The sequence below is a fragment of the Lampetra planeri genome, chromosome 55, assembly GCF_965212315.1.
Source record: "Lampetra planeri chromosome 55, kcLamPlan1.2.h2, whole genome shotgun sequence".
NCBI lineage: Eukaryota > Metazoa > Chordata > Hyperoartia > Petromyzontiformes > Petromyzontidae > Lampetra > Lampetra planeri.
The window spans coordinates 513858-534274 of NC_136161.1; the positions used below are offsets into that span (position 1 = coordinate 513858).

At 55.3% G+C, this 20417-nt stretch overlaps 1 protein-coding gene across 1 annotated transcript in view; it reads right to left on the reverse strand.

Annotated features, from left to right (window-relative positions):
- Positions 1-49: 49 nt before the first annotated feature.
- The window catches only part of LOC144735467 (uncharacterized), a 79536-nt gene continuing 59168 nt past the window's right edge, over positions 50-20417 (reverse strand). The window contains exons 6-11 of the mRNA XM_078617868.1: positions 19783-20007; positions 18934-19084; positions 10868-10983; positions 9495-9653; positions 4817-4918; positions 50-292 (exon numbers count right to left, since the gene is read on the reverse strand). Coding sequence (XP_078473994.1) covers positions 83-292; positions 4817-4918; positions 9495-9653; positions 10868-10983; positions 18934-19084; positions 19783-20007 — 963 coding nt within the window. The 3' untranslated portion in view covers positions 50-82. The remainder of the gene's footprint in view (positions 293-4816; positions 4919-9494; positions 9654-10867; positions 10984-18933; positions 19085-19782; positions 20008-20417) is intronic.

Below are 20417 nucleotides of genomic sequence, written 5' to 3' on the forward strand. Positions count from 1 at the left end.
TAGTGTAGTGTATAGTAGTGTAGTATGTATGCTACCGTAGTGTGTATAGTAGTATGCACAGTAGTGTAGTGTGTATACTGCTTTACTGATGTATAGTAGCGTGCAGAGCAGTGTGCACAGCATAGTAGCAGTGAGTGGTACCGTCAGAACAGAACGCGAGCTGAGAGTCGTGGACGCGCGCCGTGACCAGCGGTTCACTCTCCGAGCCACAGTAGGAGCAGCGACCTCCGACCCCACGCTGCTGCTTGAACTCCTCGCAGCAGGTCGAGCCACAGAGCTCAACAGCTAAGCCCTAGGCAGACACGGTGAGACAAAGATGTAGAAACACTCACACACGCACAGAGACAGCTAAGCCCGACGCAGACACGGAGAGACAGATGTAGAAACACACACACGCACAGAGACAGCTAAGCCCTACGCAGACACGGAGAGACAGATGTAGAAACACTCACACACACAGAGACAGCTAAGCCCTACGCAGACACGGCGAGACAGAGATGTAGAAACACTCACACACGCACAGACAGCTAAGCCCTACGCAGACACGGCGAGACAGATGTAGAAACACTCACACACACAGAGACAGCAAAGCCCTACACAGACACGGTGAGACAGAGATGTAGAAACACTCACACGCACAGAGACAGCTAAGCCCTACACAGACACGGTGAGACAGAGATGTAGAAACACGCACAGATAACAACAGCTAAGTCCTACGCAGACACGGTGATACAGAGATATAGAAACACACGCACGCAGAGATAACAACAACCGCCACCGGCCACAAAGTGGCGGTGACATCACCACGACGCTCGTGCCAGGCCATGTGCACTTTAAGGCCACGTGAAGTGTCGAACGCCCGCTGGCAGGTCTCGGGACAGACCCAGGTGCCACGGTTCGACTGACTGAGATGACCGAGATGACTGGCTGATCCACCACCTGTGCCCCTATTGTGTCAACTTGCTGTGCTTTAGCCACCCGGCGCTCCGCTCGTTGTTGTGAGCGTCGCTCCGCTGCCCTCCGTTGTTGTTGGAGGGCGACTGCCTCGATCTGCCCAGTAGCATCCTTCACGAGCCTCCTCCACAGAGGCCGATCTTGACACCGCTGGTACCAGTCATCGGCAAGTCCACTCAGCTCCACGTCCTCCTGTACCACATCACTCCATCTCTTCTCTAGCTCGTCCCGCGCCCGTTTAGCCCCCTCGATCCGGCCAAACCAAAGCTGTTTAGGCATGCGGTGGCTGGGCATGCAGGCTACATGACCCAGCCAACGCAGCCTTGCCTGCCGGAGGAGATCACCGATGGGACTTTGTCCAGACCTTTCAAGGATTTGTGAGCTCCTCACATAATCAAGCCTGGTTAAACCCAGGATGGATCGTAGGCAGGCCAGCCTAATTGTTTCTAACCGGCAAGTTGACCACCACCACTCCTTACGTCTGGTTGATGGGAAAGCGAGCCCACAGTAGCCTGGGGCTTACAGCTTCCCACACCTCACCGCCACGCTCTCACGCCCCCTTGATTATTTTATTTAGAAGAGCCACTCCCTGTTGTTTGGCAGTCTCCTGCCCCGAGTCAAGGACTGTCCACCCCTCATTGTGGCTGGAGCCGGTCCACCGGACCTCCTGAATACGGCAGAGATCCAGGCGGGTACCAGTCCAGCTCCCGACAGAGGAGTGGCAGCCTCTCCTCCGCAGTCAGCGTTCGAACATTCCACGTGGCCACCCGCAGTGGCTTTTCGTTGTTTCTGGAGGAGCCCCGAGGGTAAAGATTCAATCTCCTGGCTCCGCCAAATAGGGTTTGGCCAGGAGACGTCACAGACGCCTGTCCCCCCCGGGGCCTTTGGCACAATTCTAGATTTGAAGCTTTCGTGACTGCAAGGATTCATATTCTTAGGTTTTTTCGGTAAAGTCACGTTGGTAAAAAAAATTCAAATTAATAAAAGTAAAACAAAAAATAAAATAAAAATCACGACGTGTCGGAGGCAACACAAGCTTCCGTCTTCAGGTGGAACTGTCACAGCACGATAGCTGTATCAAGTGAGAGAAATTCCAAGAAAATAGTCCTTGTGTATATACTGGTTGAGGGTGGGAGGAGCCAAGGTAGGCCCTGAATATTATTTTTGTGAGGTTCGGTGCGGCTGAAGCACGCTGTTAGGAATAAGCCTTTGTTGTGTAAACTAGGTACGGATGATGTAAAGGTGCGTGTAAAAGAAACTGCGCCTTTTTGTTATGTAGAGATGATGCGGCTGAAATCGCTGCCAGGAAATGAGTCTTTGTTGTGTAGAATGGTTGACTGAGCTTATTGTTATGTAGAGGTGGTGCGGCTGAAATCGCTGCCAGGAAGTGAGTCTTTGTTGTGTAGAATGGTTGACTGAGCCTATTGTTATGTAGAGGTGGTGCGGCTGAAATCGCTGCCAGGAATCCGCCAAATATGTGTAGTTAAATCTTTTTTGCATGGTTAATAACATCTTTCCAATGATTACTAAGTTTGTACCCATCATCACGGTTGAAATTATGTCTGTGTTTGTATATTTGGATGGCCTCGTGTACAAACCTTTGATGGTAGCCAGGAGGCTTGCAGAGCACCTTAGTCTCGGAAAAGACAATTTCATGAGAGCCCACAGCGTTGTCGGCACAAGCTTAATTCGATTGTAACTCGTGTTTTAGTGGCACTCGTATTGAAGGTGGAGGGATTACCAGCCCCTCTCGCACCTGCCCAGAGCCCCACGCTGGCCGCTGTGGTGGCTACAAACGCCACGAAGGGAAAAAAGCCGAATGGAATTGGCTGTTCTCCCCATGGCTTTGCTCGCTTGCACCCACAGGATTAGAGTCCAGCATCACCGAGGAGTTAGGGGGCTGCTTTGACACAGAGATAGATTTACAGATAGTCCCCGATCTTACGATGGTGATAGCAATACGACAAAATTGTTAAATATTTAACATTTCTCGCGGCAGGCAAACGCAGCAGCGTACGAATCTTGCCGAGTACAGTACAATATGATGCGTTACGATACGTTTAATGCATGTGTGATACACGTAGCTTTAGCGATTTCATTCGAGGGTTACCACGATACGATACGTTCAATGCATGTTAAAGGTTTTTTTTATATATAGCAGATAAGATTGTTTACTGAAAAAACTTTCTATTAAATTGCAGTTCATATAGGTAGGCTAAGAATTTACCTTGTTTTTTTACTTTACATTTTACTGTGCAATACAGTATTGTAGTTAATAAATACATACAGTATATAGTTTACACAGTACGCTACTGCAAATTGCTCTGTTTTGCTAAATTATCACCATTCTTTAAGACTCTTGGGTAGGCTAGGCCATCTTCGACTTACGATTACTCAGGTGAGTGGGTGAGTGGGTGGGTGAGTGGGTGGGTGGGTGAGTGGGTGGGTGAGTGGGTGAGTGGGTGGGTGGGTGAGTGGGTGAGTGGGTGGGTGGGTGAGTGGGTGAGTGGGTGGGTGGGTGAGTGGGTGGGTGAGTGGGTGGGTGGGTTTCTTGAGTGAGTGGGTGGGCGAGTAGGTGAGTGGGTGAGTGAGTGGGTGGGTGAGTGTGTGAGTGGGTGGGTGAGTGGGTGAGTGGGTGGTTGGGTGAGTGAGTGAGTGGGTGGGTGGGTGAGTGAGTGAGTGAGTGAGTGGGTGGGTGGGTGGGTGAGTGGGTGGGTGAGTGAGTGAGTGAGTGAGTGGGTGAGTAGATGGGTGAGTGAGTGGGTGGGTGAGTGGGTGGGTGAGTGGGTGGGTGAGTGGGTGAGTGAGTGGTTGGGTGAGTGGGTGAGTGAGTGGGTGAGTGGTTGGGTGAGTGGGTGAGTGGCTGGGTGAGTGGGTGAGTGAGTGGCTGGGTGGGTGAGTGGGTGGGATAGTGAGTGGGTGAGTGGCTGGGTGAGTGAGTGGGTGGGTGAGTGAGTGGGTGGGTGAGTGGGTGAGTGAGTGGGTGGGTGAGTGAGTGGCTGGGTGAGTGGCTGGGTGAGTGGGTGAATGAGTGGGTGAGTGAGTGGGTGAGTGAGTGAGTGGCTGGGTGAGTGGCTGGGTGAGTGAGTGGGTGGGTGAGTGAGTGAGTGGGTAGGCGAGTAGGTGAGTGGGTGAGTGTGTGAGTGGGTGGGTGAGTGGGTGAGTGGGTGGTTGGGTGAGTGGGTGAGTGGCTGGGTGAGTGGGTGAGTGAGTGGCTGGGTGAGTGAGTGGGTGGGTGAGTGAGTGAGTGGGTGGGCGAGTAGGTGAGTGGGTGAGTGTGTGAGTGGGTGGGTGAGTGGGTGAGTGGGTGGTTGTGTGAGTGGGTGAGTGGCTGGGTGAGTGGGTGAGTGAGTGGCTGGGTGAGTGAGTGGGTGGGTGAGTGAGTGAGTGGGTGGGTGAGTGAGTGAGTGGGTGGGCGAGTAGGTGAGTGGGTGAGTGAGTGGGTGGGTGAGTGTGTGAGTGTGTGAGTGGGTGGTTGGGTGAGTGAGTGAGTGAGTGGGTGGGTGGGTGGGTGAGTGAGTGAGTGGGTGAGTAGATGGGTGAGTGAGTGGGTGGGTGAGTGGGTGGGTGAGTGGGTGAGTGAGTGGTTGGGTGAGTGGGTGAGTGAGTGGGTGAGTGGTTGGGTGAGTGGGTGAGTGGCTGGGTGAGTGGCTGGGTGGGTGAGTGGGTGGGATAGTGAGTGGGTGAGTGGCTGGGTGAGTGAGTGGGTGGGTGAGTGAGTGGGTGGGTGAGTGGGTGAGTGAGTGAGTGGGTGGGTGAGTGAGTGAGTGGCTGGGTGAGTGGCTGGGTGAGTGGGTGAATGAGTGGGTGAGTGAGTGGGTGAGTGAGTGAGTGGGTGAGTGGGTGGGATAGTGACGGCCACCTTGCACTGCAGGGCAATGGCCTTGCTGTTGCCCAGGCCGCGCTGGCAGTGAGCGCAGTGCCGGTGTGAGGTGGCAGTGGCCACATCCACAGCGCCGTTCGTCTGAGACACAAGGACAAAGACAAAGATCCCCCGTGAAGCCTTAACAGACTGTAGGGGCAAGTGCTGTTAGCGAGCAGCACCTATGAAGGTCGGCACGGCACACGAGGGGGTGGGTGGCCAGCACCACGCCCGACCGCCTTTGTCTCCCCAGTGGCGATGTTTACACACCGCACCAGGTACTCATTTGAGGCTGAGTCGACCTAGGGGAGGCCCTGGACCGGTTCAGATAACGTCACTGGTGTTGGCCGTGAGCGGGAATCGAACCCGGTTCCCCGGGTTCGTAGCGTAACGAACTACACTACCTCTCCCCAATGAGACAAACACACAGACACACACAACAACAGCAACCTCCATTAGCCACTAAGTGGCGGTGACGTCACCACGGCGCTTTTGCCAGGCTATGTGCACCATGAGGCCACGTGAAGTGTCGAACGCCCGCTGGCAGGAGGTCACGGGGCAGACCCAGCAGGTGCCACGGGTCGACTGACTGAGATGACTGAGACGACTGTGCCCCCTACTGTGGCAACTTGCTGTGTTTCAGCAATCCGGCGCTCCATTTGTTGTTGTGAGCGTCGCTCCTCCGCCCTCCGTTGTTGTTGGAGGGCGACTGCCTCCAACTGCCCAGTAGCAGCGTCCTTCAAGAGCCTCCTCCACTGAGGCCGATCTTGACACCACTGGTACCAGTCATCGGGCAAGTCCACTCAGCTCCACGTCCTATTGCTCCCCATCACTCCATCTCTTCCCTAACCCATGTTGCACCCGTTTAGCCCCCTCTATCCAGGCCAATCAAAAGCTGTTTAGGCATGCAGTGGCTGGGCATGCGGGCTACATGACCCAGCCAACGCAGCCTTGCCTGCCAGCTCACTAATGGGACTTTGCCCAGATCTTTCAAGGATTTGTGAGCTCCTCACACAATCCAGCCTGGTTAAACCCAGGATGGATCGTAGGCAGGCCAACCAATTGGGAGTTGTGGGGAGGGGGGGGTGTCCGATGGTACAAAATACCCAGGCAGGTGCTTAGTTTTGGTGGGGCTGATGGTAAGGCCCCACCTCTTAGTGGCACGCTCCAGTCTCAGCAGCAGCATCTCAAACTCCTCTTCTGAATGAGCAGCTATTACCAGATCATCGGCATACGTAACATGGTTGAGCAATAGAGAGCCATCCCTTGACCGCACCCGGGCATCAATCAGCCTCCCATTATATCTGTACCAGATGCAAATTCCTCCGGGACAGCTATTGAAGGCCTCACAAACTACGTGGTAAAAATAGATGTTAAATAATGTGGGAGCCAGAGGACATCCCTGTCGCACCCCAAGGTGTACAGCGAATGGCTCCGACTCCTGGCCACGTAGTTTTACCCGGGCCCGCTCACCATCATGAAGGTCCTTAATGATCGTGAGGAGAGGGTCAGGGACTCCGAAAGCACGAAGAACAACCCAGAGCCCAGGCCTACTGATGGTATCATAGGCCTTGACCAGGTAAATAAAGCAGAGATGTAGGTCTTGTTGGAATTCCCTACAGCTCTGCTGTTGTAGCAGACGAACAGAAAATATGGCATCTGTGCAGGACAGCCCTTTTCTGAAACCGCATTGGGGATCCGCAAGCCTCTCCTCAGCGTGCCTAGCAAGGCGATGTTGAATAATCCTTGCCAGGACCTTTCCCGGCACACTGAGGAGTGAGATGCCCCTGTAGTTGTTACAGTCTGTGTGGTCCCCCATCTTAAAGAGGGGGACCACCAGGGCATCCTTTCAGTCCTGCAGAACCCGTCCAGTGGTCCAGACTGTTGTTATGATGTCATGTAGGGCAGTCTGTGCACAAACGCCACCCTCCCTCGGCATTTCGCTTGGGAGATTATCTCTGCCCGGTGCCTTTCCTGGTCTCAGACTCTGGATCACCTTCAGTACTTCCTCAGCAGATGGCACCTCAGCCAGCAACTCATAGGGGGTGACTTCTTCAAATATTTGAGGCACCGCAGCCTCAGCAGGGTCATCCCCACTTTGTGCCATGATGTTTCCCATGTCGAGGGATTTCCCCTCCCCCAGGACCTCACAGAAATGCTCAGCAAATCTGCAAACCTGTTCCTGGGGGTCGGAGATTGGATCACCGTTTTTTCCCCTAATGATGGTAATAGGTGTGGCGCTGCAGGTTACTTTTTTGACGGCGTTAAATAGGGATTTGTGATTGCGGGGCATTGAGGCAGAATCCATCTCCACAGCAACCAGCGACCACCACCCATCCTTGCAGCGCCTCACGGCTCTCCGAACCTCCGAGCGAAGGCTGCGGTAAGCTTCCTCATTCTCTGACGTGGGATGCTGTAGACGATTACAGTGGGCCTGTCGCTTTTCCTCAACTATCCTGAACACCTCCTCTGTCAGCCAGGGTCTCTGGGGAGGTCTGGACCGCATACCCAAGGCAGCCATTGCAGCTGCATGAGCCAGAGTCCTAAACCTCACCCATTTCCCCTCGACATCTGGAGGAGTGGGGGACGATGTCAACCCCAGCCGGAAGCGATGATGAAATTTCTCGCTTGCAACTTTCATCAGCTAGCTGAGACCAGGCCACCTTAGGTTGGAATGGGGTCCTGGGTGTACACCCACCACCGGAGTGGAAGAATGGCAGGCGCATCTTACAGATGACAAGTCGATGATCAGAGGGCAGATCAGCTCCACAGTAGGTCCTGGTGTCAAGGACATGGGCCCGCATCCATTGATCTGTCACTATGTAGTCCAACAGATGTTCTTGCTTGGACCCGGCATGCATCCATGATGTTGTGTGGATGTGCCGATGCTTGAACAGCGTGTTGGTAATTACAAGTCCATGGGCTGCACAAAAATCTAGCAGCCTCCTACCGTTGATATTGAGCTGATCTGGCCCATGCCTTCCAATCACTCCAGACCAGGTGCCAGCATCATGACCAACTCGGGCATTGAAGTCACCAAACAAGATGACTCTATCCCGAGGGGCCACTTTAGCCAGCACCTGTGACAGCATAGAAGGCATCTGACTCATCGGCCTTGCCTGCATCCCTCCACGGATGTTCGTCTTCGGTGGGGGCATAAGTAACCACGACCACCACTCCTCGCCTCCGGTTGATGGGAAGGCGAGCCCAAAGTATCCTGGGGCTTACAGCTTCCCACACCTCACCGCCACGCTCCCACGCCCCCTTCATTCTTTTGTTCAGAAGAAGAGCCACACCCTGTTGTTTAGCAGTCTCAAGCCCCGAGTAGAGGACTGTCCACCCCTCATGGTGGCAGGAGCCAGAACCGGTCCACCGGACCTCCTGAATGCCACAGAGATCCAGGCGGTACCGGTCCAGCTCCCGACAGAGGAGTGGCAGCCTCTCCTCCGCAGTGAGCGTTCGAACATTCCACGTGGCCATCCGTAGTGGCTTTTTGTTGTTTCTGGAGAAGCCCCGAGGGTAAAGATTCAATCTCCTAAATGTCGTTTGGCCAGGAGACGTCATAGATGCCTGTCCCCCCCGGGGCCTCCGGCACAAGCTTATTAATTAGATATTTTAGCCGTGGTTTAGTGGTAATTTATTGAAGGTGGAGGGGTTACCAGCCCCTCGCACCCGTCCAGAGCCCCCATTTAGCCGCTGTGGTGGCTACAAACGCCCCGAGGGGAAAGGCCAATCGGAATTGGCCCTCCCTCCACGGCACACACACACACAGGCACACACACAGAGATGCACAGGGAGACACACACACACACAGGCACACACACAGAGACGCACACACACAGGCACACACACAGAGACACACAGGGAGACACACAGGGAGACACACAGGGAGACACACAGGGAGACACACACACACACCGGCACACACACAGAGACACACACACACACAGGCACACACACAGAGACACACAGGGAGACACACAGGGAGACACACACACACACACAGGCACACACAGAGACACACACAGGCACACACACACACAGACAAGATGAAGACTCCCGCTGTGTAGCATGTAACAGACTATTGGGGAAAGTGCTGTTGGCGAGTAGCAGCACTTATGAAGGCCGGCCCTGTGACCAGCACCACGCCCGGCCGGCTTTGTCCAACTTCCAGTAACTTTAATTCTAGATTTGAAGCTTTCGTGACTGCAAGGATCCATACTCTTTGGTTCTTTCGGTAAAGTCACGTAGGCGAAAAAATAAAAAAAATAAAAATAATTAAAAATATAAATAAGAATAAAAAATAAAAATAATAATTCAGTAACCTGTGAAGTGGGGGGTGCGTTCAGTAACCTGTGAATTGGGGTGTGCGTTCAGTAACTTGTGACGTGGGGGGTGCGTTCAGTAACCTGTGACGTGGGGTGTGCGTTCAGTAACCTGTGACGTGGGGGTGCGTTCAGTAACCTGTGAATTGGGGGTGCGTTCAGTAACTTGTTAATTGGGTGTGCGTTCAGTAACCTGTGAGGTGGGGTGTGCGTTCAGTAACTTGCTGGGTCTGCGAGTCTCAGCTAGAGTTTGACCATCGTGAAAAGCGTCTCATTGAGTAGTGGGGGAGGTGGATGATGATGATGATGAGGAGGGGGGGAGTGGAGGTTTCGCAGCAGCAGCAACTTCTCACCTTGTGGGAGTTTGGGGGTTCGTCGGAGGAGGTGGATGATGAGGGAGGTGGAGGAGGTGGAGGAGGTGGAGGAGGAGGTGGAGGAGGGAGAGGGATGGAGAAGCTGGAGGTGGTGGAGCTCTTGAAGAGATGAGACCCCAACTCCGTCAGACACACTCGCTGCTCGCACACACACAGACACACACGTAGAGAGATATACACACACACACAGATATACACACAGACACACTCGCTGCTCGCACACACACAGACACACACGTAGAGAGATATACACACACAGAGACACGCACAGATATACACACAGACACACACACAGAGATATACACACAGACACACACACAGAGATATACACACACAGAGACACACACAAAGATATACACACAGACACACACACACAGATATACACACACAGAGACACACACAGAGATATACACACAGACACACACAGAGATATACACACAGAGATGTACACACAGAGATAAATATACACACACACACGTAGAGAGATATACACACACACACAGACACACACGTAGAGAGATATACACACACAGAGACACGCACAGATATACACACAGAGACACACAGACACACTCGCTACTCGCACACAGACACACACACACACGTAGAGAGACATACACACACAGACACACACACACAGACGTAGATATACACAGAGACACACAGACACACACACACAGACATGTAGAGATACACACACACACACACAGACATACACACACACACAGATATACACACACAGAGACACACACAGACACACACACACACAGATGTAGATACACACAGAGACATACACAGAGACACACACACACATAGATATACACACAGAGATATACACAGAGACACACAGACACACTCACTACTCTCACCCAAGAGGTGCGGGGGACGGACAACGAACTATGGGTCTCTGTGCGGTGAGTCTGTGGGTCTCTGTGTGGTGAGTCTATGGGTCTCTGTGTGGTGAGTCTGTGGGTCTCTGTGTGAGTCTGTGGGTCTCTGTGTGAGTCTATGGCTCTCTGTGTGAGTCTGTGGGTCTCTGCGTGAGTCTATGGGTCTCTGTGTGAGTCTGTGGGTCTCTGTGTGGTGAGTCTATGGGTCTCTGTGTGAGTCTATGGGTCTCTGTGTGAGTCTATGGGTCTCTGTGTGAGTCTATGGCTCTTTGTGTGAGTCTATGGGTCTCTGTGTGAGTCTATGGGTCTCTGTGTGAGTCTACGGGTCTCTGTGTGAGTCTATGGGTCTCTGCGAGTCTGTGCGGGTGAGTCAGACTCCCACCTGTAGAGTGTGAGGCAGTTCTGTGAGCACAGGTTGTATGCATGTAACATGTATGTAACATGTATGTAGCATGTTGTTACCTGGTAGAGGGTTAGGCAGCTCTGTGAGCACAGGTTGCGGATGGAGGAGTCGGCCATCGTGAGGTGGAACTGGGGGATGGCGTGGACCTTGCAGAAGAAGCACGCCACCTGCACACCTACACACGTGACACACGTGACACACGTGACACACACACGTGACACACGTGACACACACAGACACGCAGACACACACAGACATGCAGACACACACAGACGCACACACAGACACACACACAGACACACAATAGACACAGACACACACCGACGCACACACACGCACACAGACACACACCAGACACACACAGACACACACAGACACACACAAACACACACACAGACACACATGGCACCTGGGTCTGCCCCGTGACCTCCTGCCAACGGGCGTTCGACACTTCACGTGGCCTCAATGTGCACATGGCCTGGCACAAGCGTCGTGGTGACGTCACCGCCACTTAGTGGCGAATGGCGTGTATGCGAGTGTGTATGCGAGTGTATGTGTGTGTATGTGTGTGTGTGCACATGTGTGCGTGTGTGTATGCGTGTGTGTACATGTGTGTACATGTGCGTGTGTGTGCGTGTGTACATGTGCGTGCGTGTGTACATGTGCGTGCGTGTGTACATGCGCGTGTGTACATGTGCGTGTGTGTACATGTGTATATGTAGTAACGCTCACGACTCGTTCACACCGGAGTTGGAGGCACACTTGGTTATTTAACACCAACGTTGTGACATACACATCTGAGGGGGTATCGGCCCCCTCACCCGTCTATCTGAGGACACACCTCTCTAGCTAACCCTAGCCTGCCTCTGAGTCCTCCACTAATGGGCTAGGGGAGGCTATCTTGGCCCGACACTGGTCAGTCGGGCCCGGTACCCAGAGTCCAGACCAGCACTGGCTCTGGCTCTGGTACCACGCCACTGGCTCGAGCCTGCGCGGTCCTGATAAGGACGGCGTACCAGGGGGAGTCCAGGGCTCTATCTCAGACGTCTTCCGCCTCCTCTTCTTTAGCTAAACATCACTCTCGAGCCCTTCGATACAATCCCCTTTTATACCCAACCCCTCCCTGAGGGGTGGGGCCCCGGGGGATCATAACGACCGAATCGACCCCCCAGGGTGTCTGGCGCGGACGTCGCAGAGGGCACCTGCTTGTGCACACATGTAGCCCCGCCTACTGTGTTTGTTTACCATAGGCTGCCATGCATAACGGGCTCTCTCTCTAACACCCCTACATCACTCCCCCCCGCATAGCATGCAGCCGTCCCGGCTGCCAACATACAAAAATTTGACAATAAAGGTGCCTTCACCCCCTGACCGCGCGTGTGCCTCACTATTTTTGAACAATAACAGGAACCAGAACAAGAACGCAACAACAAGATGAGAAACAACCCGTCGCACCCCCCCGAATAAATACGAATTCCGTAAAAAAAAACAGCTTATATACAACCAGCAGGGAACCCACCCCGCACACACAACAAACGGTGAACCCAACATATGTACATCCGAGGAGCGGGAAACACACCATCCACACAACAGCCAATAAACACAACAGCTATGTACACATTTTCCGGCCTCACAACAGTTTGCGCATTTTAGCGCGCGTCCTTGCAGCGGGCCCCTCACACGGGGTAACCCCGCGTGGCGGACCATCAGGTGGCGACTGTCCGTCTTGAGGTGAGCATTCCTCTGACTCCGCGTGACCCTCGGTATCCGCAGGAGGGGTGATCGGGCGTGAGCCCGTCACTCCTGATGCTCCTGAAGGTGGCACAGCCGGCAAGGCATTTGGTGAGAGCGACAGAGACGGACCCAGCAAGTCGGCCGACCCCCCACATGTTTGGCCACGCGCGTGTGAAGTGGGGTTGTGTACCGCAGCGAAGGGTTTTAATCTGGAGGGGTGCACGAACCATCGCCGCTTCCCCCACTTGATGCGCACGCACTGCGGACGTAACACCTCCACCACTTCCACAGGGCCCCGCCACGGCCGCACAAGTTTAGAGGAGGTTGCCAGTGGCACCTGGGGGCAGTGCAACCATGCCTTGTCCCCCGGCTTCCACTGCAGCATGTGCGCTCGACTCAATCTGAGGCGCTCATTTGCCTTCTGACGGAGGTCAGAGTTTTGCATTGCAGCATCCCGTGCCTCGGTCAATTTGTCCAGATTAAATTTAACGTGGTCAGCCAGATTAGTTTTTCCCTGCGGCACGGGGATCCGCAACTGGGCACGAACAGGCGGGTCTGGTTCTCGGCCGTACATGAGGTAAAAGGGAGAAAACCCCGTAGCCGCATGGGGTGCCATCCGGTACGCCGCCAAGACCCCCTGAATTTGTAGGTCCCAATCCGTTTGCGAGTCCGAAACTTGTTGTGATAACATGGACGAGATGGTGCGATGCAAACGTTCGACCATCCCGTCAGTTTGTGGGTGATATGGGGAGGTCCGAATTTTCTTTGTGCCCAGGAGATCGCAGACTTGTCTGAGTAGTTTACCGGAAAAATTTCTGCCCTGGTCGGTCAGCAGCCTCTCCGGAGCACCTTTGTCCAGGACATAACCCTGAACAAAGGCCTCCACGATGGCTGCTGCCGACTGGTTGGCCAAAGGCCAGGCCATAGGCCAGCGTGTAAAATACTCGACACCCGTCAACAAATATCTATTCCCTCTGGGGGTGGCGGGGAATGGTCCCAAAATGTCCAGAGCGACCAGCTCGTTTATCCTGGACACTTTGATCGATTGCAAGGGCGGGTTAGACTCCCGTGCCGGCGGTTTGCGTTGTGCACATTGAGGGCACGATCCCAACAAATCCCCCACATCCCTCGTCATGCCAGGCCAGTAAAAATCAAGTTGCAGCAAGGCGAGAGTCTTTTGGGTCCCCAGGTGTAGGAGGCGCTCATGAGCGGCCCATACCACCCTACCCCGCAACCCAGTAGGGACAACCAGCCGATGTCGACGTGACTTCCCGTCCCAATGCATTAGCAGACCTTGGCACATTTCCCATGCGTCGGAACCACCTCTTTTTCCCCCCGCCGCACCGCCAACGCGACGTCGCCACCCGAGGAGGGAGACATCCTCCATCTGGAGGCGCCCCCATTCAATGACGGGCAACCCCAACAGGGAATCTTTGCCCTGTTGTTCGATCGAATTAGGAACCATTGCATCGTCGTCGTTGGCGGCCGCCAAGACAGGTACCGATGTGTCCCCTGGAGGCCTGCAACGTCCAGACCCCAGGAGGCATGCACACTCGGAGGTGGTTGGCAAGCGTGACAGAGCGTCCGCGTTGGTGTGGCGAACGCCCTTACGGTATGTGGTTTGGAAATCGTAATCCTGGAGGACCTCCAACCATCGGGACAATTGTCCCGATGGCTGTTGAACCCTCAGGGCGTACTGCAGTGCCGCATGATCTGTGCGGACGGTGAAATGCCGACCGTACAGATATGGGCGATACTGTTGGACGAAATGGACAATTGCCAACAGTTCCCTACGGGTGACACAATACCGTTGCTCCGCTGGAGACAACACCCGACTGCCGTACGCAACCACATGTTCCACGCCGTCAACCACCTGGGAGAGCACGCCCCCAATACCCGTGTTGCTCGCATCGGTGTCGAGCAAGAACGGTTTTGAAAAATCAGGGTAAATCAGGGGAGGAGCGTTTACCAAAGCATCCCGAAGGGAGCAAAAAGCAGCCTCCTCCTCCTGACCCCAGCAAAACCGAACCCCTTTAGATGTTAAAGCATGTAGGGGTTTGGCGATAGTCGCAAAATTAGCGACGAAGCGTCTATAATACGACGCAAACCCAATAAAACTCCTAACCTCTCCCACTGAGGTGGGAGTCGGCCAGGAGCTTACACACTGCGTTTTGGCGGGATCGGTAGAAATACCTGAGCGCCCCACGATGTGCCCCAAATAACGCACCGACTCACGTAACAAATGGCATTTTTGGGGCTTAAATTTCAAATTAGCAGCCCGCATCTTTAGGAAAACCGCCCGCAACCTCTGGAGATGTTCCTCAAAAGTTTTGCCAAAGACAATGACGTCATCCAAATAAATCAGGCACGACTCCCATTGCAATCCAGCCAAAACCAATTCCATCAACCGCTGGAAAGTTGCCGGCGCTGAGTGTAAGCCCATCGGCAACCGGTTGAATTGAAACAGGCCGTGCGGAGTACGGAAAGCAGTTTTAGGCTTTGAATCATCGTCCAGAGGAAGCTGCCAGAATCCCGAAAGTAAGTCCAATGTGGAGAAGAATCGCGCTCCCGCCAAGGCGTCAAGCGATTCGTCCATCCGTGGGAGCGGGTATGCGTCGGCAACCGTAATTTTATTAAGGCGCCGAAAGTCAACGCAAAACCGCAACGAACCGTCCTGCTTCTTAACCAGGACGATCGGCGCTCCCCAAGGGCTGTTGGAGGGAGAAATTATGTCGGCGGCTAGCATGTCATCAACAGCCGATTTGACATGGTCCTTTTCGGCGGGACTCAACCGAAAAGGATTTTGGCGTATTGGCGCGCTGTCACCCGTATCAATATGGTGACGCAGCAGATGAGTGCAGCCCAAATCGTATTTATCCCGACTGAAAACGTCGGAAAATTCCCTCAGTAGTGTCTTAAGACGTTGGCGCTCTAAATTTGACAGGTCCGTCGATCCCGCGCAAAGCGCCTCGAGCCACCCTTCATCGCTGTCTGAATGTGGTCGCGGTGCAGGGGCAGCGCCGACATGACTCGCGACGGGTTCCTCACAGGGCACCGGCGTTGCGTGAGCAAGCACGGTCCCCTGTGGGACCACCACCGTCTGCGAGCCCACATTGAGGACCGCGATGAAGGGTTCTCCATCCCCTCTCACTATGGTCTGGGCCGGGAGTAAATTAGGTCCACTGACCCCGGCCCTAGACGGTCCCAGCAAAACCCCTTGAGCCCCAATGCCCTTAGCGAAGGGCCGCCGAAGTCTCAAAGGAATTAACATTTGCGCCCCCGGAGGAACGCGCACCGTTCTATCTACGAACGCCGGCACCGTCGCGAACGCCGTCCGGCTCGTAGCGGGGGATGGCAAAAACGCCATGCGTCGGCCCGATGGGAGCTCAATGCATCCCTGGTCGATTAATATCCTAATCGGCATTTTGGCCAGGAAATCCGTCCCCAGCAGGCACGGAACCGCCAGCGAGGAGGAAACAAAAATCGGCCCAGATAATTTAATATCCCCGACACAAATTTGGGCTCGAATTTGTCCGATGATGCCAAGTGAACCCCCGTTAGCAGCAAAGAATGGCACGTTAACAGGCATCAAAGGACGGCTTTGGGCAGGGAGAATGTTATAAATCAACTCCGAAATAATGGTCGCCGATGCTCCTGTATCGACCAGGATGCGCACCTCGACCCCATCGATGTGACCCACAACGGCCGACGACCCTGACGACGCGGCTACAACCCGATGGGCCAACACGGACCACTGGCTGGGTTCAATCTGAGTACCCAGAGCGGTGCGTGTTGGTGCCATGGTACGCGATATTGGCCCCCCCTTCGCTGCGGTGTTTAAGTGTGCGACGGGCGTGTGCGTGGGCCAAACGTGAGGGGTGCCGCGACTCGCCGGATTATGATGGTGGAGCTTGTGACGAGGGCCGGCGTCCCGTTGAGGTGTCGTCCTGCGCTGCCCAGGAGAGCGGCACCCCGAGGCGACGTGGCCCCGGATGCCGCAGTTGTAACAGCGTGGAAGCGCTGGTGACGACGATGGATGTTGTAGACGGCTTGAACCGGCCCGGTCCTCCCGTACTCCCGCTCCATGCTGCCGTTGATGGTCGATGGCGCAAACCTCTTCCGCCGGGAGGGTGGCTGCAGCGACGGCACGCCCGCTCGCCGCCTTGCTGGCCTTCCGTCGTTGAGAGGACAGGTTTGCGTGGAGAAGACGGGCCGCTTGGAGGGAGCACATCTCTGCATCGTCCTGTGCGACAATGACGATGTCTAAGTCGTCCGCCAGCAAAAGTATCTTCTCTGTCACCATGGCGTCGACACCCTCGTCATCCATTCGTGGAAAGGCCTCCTTCGCCAGTGCCAGGAGGCTTGTGCGGTACGCCAGGGGCGACTCCTTCGTCCCCCGCTGGCGATCGTAAAAGAGTTGGCGACAGTCCGATGGTGGACCATATACCGCCGACAGCACCTGCATCGCCTTCCGCAGCGTGGAGCGCCTCTCCTTCGAAGCCGATGTTAGAGTGGCGAGGGCGTCGCTGTCGAGAAGTGCTGGCAGCGCGCGGAGAGCCTCGGCGTCTGTCCACTGTGCCATCTCCTGGTGAGCGAGGAAGCGCCGCTGGAAGCCGCCCCAGTCGCCATCCTCGCCCACAAATTCCTTGAGTGGAGGTAGCCGCTGATGTGAGGCAGCGGCTGCAGAGGAAGAACGCACTCCCTCGTCCGCCTCACTCAACTCAGCGTCGGCACGAACCAGCGATGGCATCGCCGGTCGCACCCGTGGTGACGTTCCGCCCGTTGGTGGTGACGCGGCAGGTACTGTACTCCCGCCGTTGGACGCGATGCTTAGAGCGGCCACGCCCTCAACAGCAGCTGCAGCGATGGCGGGAGTTTCAAAATGTTGCTCCGTGGAAATGGCGGGAAGGCGCTGTGATCGTCGGCTGCCGTTGCCCCGTGGCGGTCCCGCAGCCCCCAGCTGCGTGATGGTGTCGAGCATGGCGGCTGCGGCGTACAGCAGCTCGGTCAGCTTCGCGTGCGCCTCCCTCAGCCCCTCCATCGACGGCTCCCCTTCCTCCAGCTGCTGTGGCGTGGATGCGCCCAGCCCCGGCTGGTCGATGGCATCTTCAGCCGTCTCGGGCCCTCCGACTGCAGTGGTGTCTTCTGCCTCTGGTACCCCGACTCGAGTCGTCCGGCGTGTATCCATGTTCGTACTTTGTTTCACTTCTGACGCCAGATGTAGTAACGCTCACGACTCGTTCACACCGGAGTTGGAGGCACACTTGGTTATTTAACACCAACGTTGTGACATACACATCTGAGGGGGTATCGGCCCCCTCACCCGTCTATCTGAGGACACACCTCTCTAGCTAACCCTAGCCTGCCTCTGAGTCCTCCACTAATGGGCTAGGGGAGGCTATCTTGGCCCGACACTGGTCAGTCGGGCCCGGTACCCAGAGTCCAGACCAGCACTGGCTCTGGCTCTGGTACCACGCCACTGGCTCGAGCCTGCGCGGTCCTGATAAGGACGGCGTACCAGGGGGAGTCCAGGGCTCTATCTCAGACGTCTTCCGCCTCCTCTTCTTTAGCTAAACATCACTCTCGAGCCCTTCGATACAATCCCCTTTTATACCCAACCCCTCCCTGAGGGGTGGGGCCCCGGGGGATCATAACGACCGAATCGACCCCCCAGGGTGTCTGGCGCGGACGTCGCAGAGGGCACCTGCTTGTGCACACATGTAGCCCCGCCTACTGTGTTTGTTTACCATAGGCTGCCATGCATAACGGGCTCTCTCTCTAACACCCCTACATATACATGTGTGTGTGTGCGTGTGTACATGTGTGTGTGTACATGTGTGTGTGTGCGTGTGTGTACATGTGTGTGTGTGTACGTGTGCGTGTGTGTGCGTGTGTACGTGTGCGTGTGTGTACATGTGTGCGTGTACATGCGTGTGTGTACGTGTGTGTGTACATGTGTGTGTGTGTACGTGTGTGTACATGTGTGCGTACGTGTGTGCATGCGTGTGTGTACGTGTGTACGTGTGTGTACATGTGTGTACGTGTGTGTACGTGTGTGTACATGCGTGCGTGTGCGCGCATACATGTGTGTGTACATGTGTGTGTGTATACATGTGTGTGTACATGTGTGTGTGTACGTGTGTACATGTGTGTGTACGTGTGTGTACATGTGTGTGCGTACGTGTGTGTGTACGTGTGTAGGTGTGTGTGTACATGTGTGTACGTGTGTGTGTGCGTGTGTACATGTGTGTACATGTGTGTGTGTGTGCGTGCGTGTGTGTGTGTACATGTGTGTGTACATGTGTGTGTGTGTGTACATGTGTACATGTGTACGTGTGTGTACGTGTGTGTGTACATGTGTGTACATGTGTACATGCGTGTGCGCGTATACCAGCAGCGCTGATGGTGCGAAGGCGGAACGAGAGTTGGCAGGAGTCGCTGCAGAAGTGCCGTGGGCTCTGCCCGTCCACGCTCAGCTCCGCCATGTCGGCGCGGATGCACCGCGCCTGGCACCAGGCACAGCTCTCCAGCCGGCCCTGGGCCTACACAAAGACAAAGGTCACCCAGGCGGAGCTGCCACAGACGCTTGGGAGGCAAGTGGCCGTCGGCGGCCGATGAAGAGGCCACCACCGCGCCCGGCCGCCTTGGTCTCCCCCAGCGGCGATGTCTAACACACCAGCGCAGGCACGGGGCTAGCATTTGAGGCCGAGTAGATCTAGGGGAGGGGCCACGCTAACCGCTGCACCACCGCTCCCCCTACTGCATGCACACACACACACACGTACGTACGTACGAACACGCACGTACGAACACACACACACACACGAACACACACACACGCACGAACACACACACACGTACGAACACACACACACATGTACGTACGTACGCACGAATACACACACACACGAACACACACACGTACGTACGAACACACACGTACGCACACACACACATGTACGAACACACACACACGTACGAACACACACACACACGTACGTACGCACGAACACACACACACACGAACACATACACACACGTACGAACACACGCACGCACGAACACACACGTACGAACACACACACATACCAACACACACACACACACACGTACGTACGAACACACACACACACACGTACGTACAGAGAGCGAGTGAGAGCGTGGCGATGCACGAGGGGAGGAGAAGGCGAGAGAGGGGAGAGAGCGAGAGAGGGAGCGGTCCCGTTCGACGCACACTCACTTGTCTGTACGAGTCTCTGCACTGCAGCGAACAGAAGCCGTGCGGCTGCGTGTCGGCGTGCGATGCAGCGGCACCGGCTGCTGCACCGGCACCGGCTGCGGTGTGCACAGCCGGCTTGCCACACCAGGTGCAGCACGGCTTGCCCAGCAGCGCCGATGCACAAGCGTCGCTGCACACGGACGCAGCAGGGGCGCCGGGCTGCTGCGGACGCACGGAGCGTAGCACCTGCCCAGCAGAGCGGAGGGGGGGGTCAAAATGGGTCTCTGTGTGAGTCTGTGGGTCTCTGTGTGAGTCTGTGGGTCTCTGTGTGAGTCTGTGGGTCTCTGTGTGAGTCTGTGGGTCTCTGTGTGAGTCTGTGGGTCTCTGCGTGAGCCTGTGGGTCTCTGTGAGTCTGTGGGTCTCTGTGTGAGTCTGTGGGTCTCTGTGTGAGTGTGAGTCTATGGGTCTCTGCGTGAGTCTGTGGGTCTCTGTGAGAGTCTGTGGGTCTCTGTGTGAGTCTGTGGGTCTCTGTGAGTCTGTGGGTCTCTGTGTGAGTCTGTGGGTCTCTGTGTGAGTCTGTGGGTCTCTGTGTGAGTCTGTGGGTCTCTGTGTGAGTCTGTGGGTCTCTGTGCGAGTCTGTGGGTCTCTGTGTGAGT